This window comes from Acyrthosiphon pisum, chromosome A1 (genome assembly GCF_005508785.2).
Source record: "Acyrthosiphon pisum isolate AL4f chromosome A1, pea_aphid_22Mar2018_4r6ur, whole genome shotgun sequence".
Lineage (NCBI taxonomy): Eukaryota > Metazoa > Arthropoda > Insecta > Hemiptera > Aphididae > Acyrthosiphon > Acyrthosiphon pisum.
This window is the reverse complement of record NC_042494.1, coordinates 47118748-47126191: the sequence shown is the minus strand read 5'-3', so window position 1 is coordinate 47126191 and position 7444 is coordinate 47118748. Positions and strand designations below refer to the sequence as shown.

General features: G+C 26.7%; 1 protein-coding gene across 1 annotated transcript in view; it reads right to left on the bottom strand.

Moving 5' to 3' along the window:
- Positions 1 to 2845, bottom strand: part of LOC100158794 (myosin 1B) — a 16498-nt gene extending 13653 nt beyond the window's left edge. Inside the window, exons 1-3 of the mRNA XM_003247091.4 lie at positions 2441 to 2845; positions 1888 to 2003; positions 1614 to 1684 (exon numbers count right to left, since the gene is read on the bottom strand). Of these exons, the coding sequence (XP_003247139.1) occupies positions 1614 to 1684; positions 1888 to 2003; positions 2441 to 2557 (304 nt within the window). The 5' untranslated portion in view covers positions 2558 to 2845. The remainder of the gene's footprint in view (positions 1 to 1613; positions 1685 to 1887; positions 2004 to 2440) is intronic.
- Between the last annotated feature and the right edge of the window lie 4599 nt (positions 2846 to 7444).

Genomic DNA, 7444 nt, shown 5'->3' with positions numbered 1-7444 from the left:
CACTTTTTGGCCCAACAGATAAAACTTTATTGATATTTATAGAAAAAAAAACTAAAAAAATTTAAAACTGAAAATGTCCGTAAACAGCTCAAAAAGAGTCAAAATATTTTCAAAATTGTATGGTGTATAGGAAATGCTAATATAAACATTCAGTAAAATTTTCATGTATCTGCAGTTATTCGTTTTTGAATTACAACAAAATAAGAAAATCGCTACATGAGAAATCGAGTGAATATCCAATGTTGTAAAAATTTGAATTTCAAACGATCATAAAAATTTAATTTGACTTTCTTATAGATATTTTTTGTTTGATAAAGGTAGATAATCTTATAAGGAATCTTGTATTACATTTTAAAATCTTAGATTTAAAAAGAAAAATTTTTACGAATTCTTAACTCAAAATAATTTGCTAATTTTCGTGATTTTTCCATATTTTGTCAATTTTTGAACTTTAAATGCTTATAAAAAAAAACTGTGACTAAGGATTTTTAGTATTTTTCATCTGCCTTTGAAACAATATACTTGGAGCCTTCTATTAAATTTTCAAGCTTTTTTGATAAACAAATAAAATTTTATTGATATTTTTAGAAAAAAAACTAAAAAAAAATGAAAACTGACAATGTCCGTAAAAAGCTCAAAATAAGTCGAAATATTTTGAAAATTTTACCGTGTATAGAAAATGGAAATATAAACATTCAGTCAAAATTTCATGTATCCATGGTCATTTTTTTTAAAGTTACACCAAAAACCAAAATCGATTTTTTTCTTTTGTTTTTCCCGGCGCTTTTGAAAACTACTGCGAAATTTAAATTTTGACCTCCCAATGCACCAACGATATTCACTTTCTGATCGAACAAGATACTGAAGTTGAAAATCGTAGCATTATTTCGACTACTTATCGTGTACACAGACACAAAAAAAATAAAAAATAAAAAAATAAATAAAAAAATAAAAAAGCACACATCATTGTAAAATCAATACATTCATCGTTCCACTCAGAATCTAAAAAGTAAATAGTACAGTATATAGGTATGGGATTGTTCTAAACCAAAAAAATAACAAATTTTGAATATAATATTTTATCATACCTTGACAAATATTTATAAAATTGCTTAAAAATTGTATACTCAATGTTATGTTTTAAATTGTGTTGAAAATTATCATTGTTTCGGTTTTTTGCTCATGTGCCTTACCTTCTTACCTAAGTGTAATAGATGATTAAAGTGTTCTGTTTTAAAATTTGAAAAAAAAACATAAATATTTGATAATGATCGTTTTATAATTTATAGTAATTAAAAAACTGAGATTTATTCAGAATCGATTGTTGAGTGCATTGATTCATTATTGTTTTGAAATGTATAATAATAGTGATACCTACAGGTATTTTATACCTTGTATTTTAATAGAGTATTTACATTTGTACTGTACTTATGCCCTTGAGGCGTTGATATTTACTTAAATAAATAAAATAAATGAACAGGTAATTGCAATGATGTACGTAATAAATACCAATACATGTGTATAATATCTTAATAATATAATATATTAATATAATGTGTATCGGTACTATGTGCATTTTTTTTTTTTTTTTGATGAATAGGTTAAATGTTTACCCGATATTAAAATGCATTGTTCTCGTCGATATTCTTTTAAAGACTTGAAGACTTTTGCTGATGTGGCAAATCTAGAAAATATAAATTTAACTATGCGTTAATAACCACAATATAAATACTTCAAATTTGTCAGCCGATGATCCATGATGATCCAATTAAGCATTTTCGTGGAAGAGAGGTAGATAATTTTAGTATACTTGGGTACTTTATGATAATAATATCCATCTTATTTTTTTAAATATTTAATCATTCGATTATAGCATTAATAACTCACATATGTGGCATTTCTTCAACATAGTTTTTGTTATAGTATTTGAGCATCAATTTGTCACTGTATATTGATAGAGACTTGTACGGATTAACACTTATCAGAACTTCCCCGATGCAGGTCTGTGAACATATTGTAAAGGACACTTATAAAAACTATGAGATTCATAAGCAATCTATCCTCAGTCTTAGAACTATAAATTATTAGTCTGGTTTTTGCCATACTGCTATATTATTACTATAATATTATATTAATTCGGGTATCTAAATGAAGATGGTATATCAATACTTTTAAATTGAAATGTTACGATAATGACGTGATTTAGTTTAGGACGGTGTTAACTGCTAGATAAAAATGTCTTATACACCTATTGTGTATTAATATATGATGAAAACGTACATACTGCAGTTTTAAATTATAAAGTCAAACATTTACGTTTTTATAAATAATTTTCATTTTCATTTTTAGTTTGTATTGTAAATTGCAATAAAAGGTAATTATACAAATGTTTTATTTAATTTCTGAAAAATATGTATTTTAATAAATAAACTAATCTTACGTATATTATGTTTTTACGTAGTCGCTTCTTTAGGTTCTCGATTAATTTCTTTTCGTCACAGTTTTCTAGTAATACCATGTTCGCAATACCAGTAGTCTCTTCGAAAAAAGCCGCCATAATGTATAATTTTTAAAATTTTGATTGATTAAAATTGTAATTGTTTCATCGGTAATTTATGGATACCAACAAATTATTTTATGTTGTTAAAAGTGTCTGAAAAGAAATTCATCGTTGCTCCGTGTTTTATAGTAAGCCAACAACGCAGTAATTGCCGAGGACATAAAATAGCGCCTATTATATTATTATTGTTAATCAATATTTATCGATTTCTGATAATTTTTTCTAGTATTAATGTAATTTTTTCTACTAGACCGCCTACCTACGTTTGTGGTGACGTTGTGGTTTTAGAATTTAATTTTATATTTATTAAATGTGTGTAACGTTTAAATGGGTTTATTGTTGTTGTTGCTACACTAAACAACAATAGGTACTGTTACTGCAGAAGTTTTCAAATCACACACCCGCCGTATATATGCATGCCCGTGCAACATGGTAAGGTATTATCACTGCAGCTTCCTAACTCCAAAAATGTGTAATTTGGCTGTTTAGTAATATTCGTATGAACCATAATGTAAGCATCTAATTTTAGGGAAACTATGATCGTACAATATTGTCTCAGTCAATTAATTATTTATACACCGGTACTCGAGTACTCATTTGGCTACAATTTATTGGTGTGTTGTGTGTACGTAATTAAGCACTCTGATTTTATCATCAACAAAAACATTTTTATGAAAAATATAAAACATTTTTGTTTACCTTACATAAGATAAATTATCTACGTAAATCATAAACAAAATGTTTCCGACTAATTAACTTTGAAAGTTATAATATTTAAATATCATAAAAACATAAAATAAAAAATGCATATCTGGCATTTCTGTTATAATCAAATTTTTATGAATATTGTTAAGAACTTTTAATCTAAATGAAAGGTATAACGTATACAAACTATGATGCGATTTATATATAAAGGGATGTTTAAATTAAATTATACCTTTTTCTTTATTTTACCGTATAATACTATTATTAGAATTTTTAGTTTTACATAATTATGAAACTGATGTATCATTACAAGTATATAACTAAATACTTATCTTTTAAGTTTATTAAGTGTAAATTATTTATATTTTTTAATATATAAAATGATTTAACTCGGTTTATACCCAAATCCCAATTACATTTAAACATAAACCAAAACTTGCTATGTTGTAATTTCGATATCAAGTGTATCTCGTCCTTGATTTGGTAACTGTGATATACAGTATGTGTTAAATTTGATTTCAATAATAAATCAGTTTCAATAGTCATCACAAGTACAAATTTTGAATTACATTAAGCAAAATATCTAAAATCATTATGTTCGTTTAAGTATTCAATTTCGTCAAAATTTGAACTTCAAATGTCAATAAAAAAAGTTATATACATTTGATTAGAGTTTTAGGTTTCTGAAAGAACCACTTCTGAAGTACTTATTAACCATAATATACAAAAAAATCATTGTAATGCTAATATAATATATTTATTGTTCCGCTCAGGAGCAATGAATAGAGCTTATAAAGCTACACCAATATGAACCTAAGTTATGGTTTATAATAATATGATAGTAAATACTAATATTCTTTATTAGAGGACAGGGTTAAAACTTAAGACGTCATCAAGTATAATATTAGTTATTGTTAATACGTTTATAAATATTTAAAAACAATTTAAATACCTAAAATCGGTATTTTTTAATTAATTATAATTACTTATCGCTAATTTATTTAATTTAAACAAATCGGTGGTGAAATTATATAATTATTATATTTCCTACTGTTTCATAATCTAATTATTCATAAATATTGTTTGGGTGAGAATTTTACACGAGTTTTGAAACACGTTGTCCATTGTTTTCATATAATATGGGTTTTAACATTTAATTATCCGAAAACTATAAATATGCTTTTCGAACTCCATTATGAATCGTTAATTGTTTTCTCGTTCTTTTGCTTACAACCTTTTCCAAATAAAATTGGTACAATGGAACAAAAGGTTAAAATATCTCATGAACTAATTAAACTATACAATAGTTCAGAATTTAGGGGTTCTTAATAAGGGAGTCTACTCATTTAGATGCAATAACGGGAAATTATCACGCTGTTATATAATATATAATATCAATAATTTAACTATATGGGGCTTATAGTATTTTATCAAAACTAAAAAGTCAAAATACATACCATAACATAATATTACTGTAAATTTAATTGTTTATTTCATATTAGAGAACTCAAAATGTCTAAGATAGTAAATAATAATTGTAAGTCGCTGTGAATTGTATAAATAACAGGTGTAATATTTTATAATACGCATAACTACCACAAAGTCTAAATTAAAAAAAAAAATATTAAAAGTCGAGGTACCTCATCAGTCATCAGTCATCACTATAATAATATAAATCCTATAATACAGTATTAATAGATAGATGTTAAATGACTACGGTGGAATGGTTTTGGTAGTGGGTGTCGGGTGAAGACGTGCAGTGGATAATTACAAGACCGAGAAGATGATTATTTACCGTGACTAACCTCACCACAAGGCGAGAAATGTATAGATTGAATGATAATTTCCGAGAGAAACCGTATATGTGTACAACGTGTATGAAATAATGTGTTTAATTAATATGTCCACTGGGAAAATCAAGCTAAATTTAATTTTAAGTTAGTAGTATTATTATATAGACATAACCTACAGAGTGGTACTAGTATAAAGTATTGGTTTTGACATATTACGTTACAGAATCTGTACTGTATAATATTCTATAAGATGTAATATTCACATTTCATACTATTGAAGTATAATATCAATCAGTAATATGTCTGTCTTTACTCTTTAATTTTAAAATATTATGGTCGAACCATTTATAATAAGAAAACTATATTAGATAATTTACGTTCAATAATTTGGTGTAGTAGGCGTCGGTACCTAACCTCGTTTGTCATGTCTATTGGGATATGTGTTTAAAAATCATTAAATGTTTAAAAAACGACATTATTGTAAGGTTTGTAACCAAAATAATTAGTGCAACTAAATACAAAAAATAAATATATATAACGTTAATTATGCAATGTCATATTTGATATTTTTAATTACTTGATCAATTTTGTATACGGTTTTGTTATATTATATACTGTTATTATTATTATTATTATTATTACTTGTTATAATTTATTACTGATAAATAGGTAGTACGCATTATTTTAAACAAAGTACGTGATTCGTTTATGACAGTTTTCATTACTCTAATAATATTGAACCGTGTGTGTTGAATACTTGAATGCACGTCGAGTGCAACGGATAAGTTAAGTGTATTTAGGTGTATTTTGATCAAATTGAAATCTACGAGTACTTAGGTATTAATTTGATTGATAAGCGTCTGATGGTATATGTTTATTATGATAACACTATACAATTTAGGAACATTATTCAGCATCCATTTATATAGTGCAATTGATAATGTATCGTAAACTAATGAATTTTAATTATCTGATATCTCCTGCAGATTAATTTTAAATGGTTTTACTATTATTATTGTATGAGTTTTAGATTTATTAAAATAAATATAGAAATATAAGTAATGTACCTACCTATGTTATGTTGTGTACTGAGTACATACTATAGGTATAGTTATATTATTAAATAGGTTTAGTATTTTACAACTATTAACTTTATGTATAAAATACCTACGATACCTACCTATAAAATATGAGTATGATGATATAAAGGGTTCTAAACTCCCTCTCTCCCTTAAACTGTACATATAATATGAAACAAATAGAGCCAATAAAGCGTTAGTATTTAAAGTTGTTTAAACGTGTTTCAAAAACGAAATCAACCTCTTCGCAGTTTGGAATGACTGAGTTTTTATATTAGTGTCATACCCCAGGTACTGGGTTGCAACAAAATGTGCAATGTAAATTTTGGTTAAAATATGGATCAAAATTAGACGCTATGTTGCCAGTGTTAATATAATATGTCATAGACTATTGAGTAGTATTGACTCATTGTGTTTGATGATATTTGCTTGATAAGTATCAATTAATGACATTTTTTATTTTATATAGCTTATAAAAATACGCAATCGCAAAACCAAATATTTGGGCATTTGATAAACAATTAATACGTTGTTCTTATCAGTATAATATTATGTCAGATAAAGAAATACGTAATGGTATGATTATAAATAGCCATTTTGTATATTTTTTTTCTCACAATTTACAGAATATTCCAAAATATGCTGAATAATCCAAATATTTCCTAACCCATGAATTAATATTCTCAAATATGCAAAAAAAAAACTGTTTCCTATGAACTCTGTTTGTTCAGGAATCGTCCACAATTTTTACTCTCAAAAGACTAGATAACCTCAGTAACTATATGTAAAAATATATAAATCCAGACTGTAAGTCTAATGACAGGAGAAAAATATGTAAAACCATTAAAAGCAGAAATTACAATAATGATTTAGTAATGTCGACGTGTGTAACCTGTTACCTATATGCAGTGTTGGGAATTATATGGATAAAATTATTTTTTTAATTATCTTATCTGAGTCGGGCTTCGGCAGCCAAAGCGATAACATGTGCGCTGTTCCGTAATGTGTTACGTATCTTATCAGTTTATTTTTAATTGCCATGGCTAACGTGGTTTCTCCTATCGTTATAATTAACAAAAACACCGTTCGCAAATCGAAAATGAATGCCACTCCAACAAAAAGAGCCCTCTCATCGTCATCGTCATCACCAAACTCTCCGGTCCACGAAGACAAAAAGAGCAAAGTTTTTGTTTCCCCAAACCGTTTTGAAGTCTTAAGAACGGAAGACGAAGAACTTGATATCGCCGACCTCCCCGTCTCACCATCCAGCGTAACGTTGCCAGTTCAGATAACTTCAAACTTCCTGA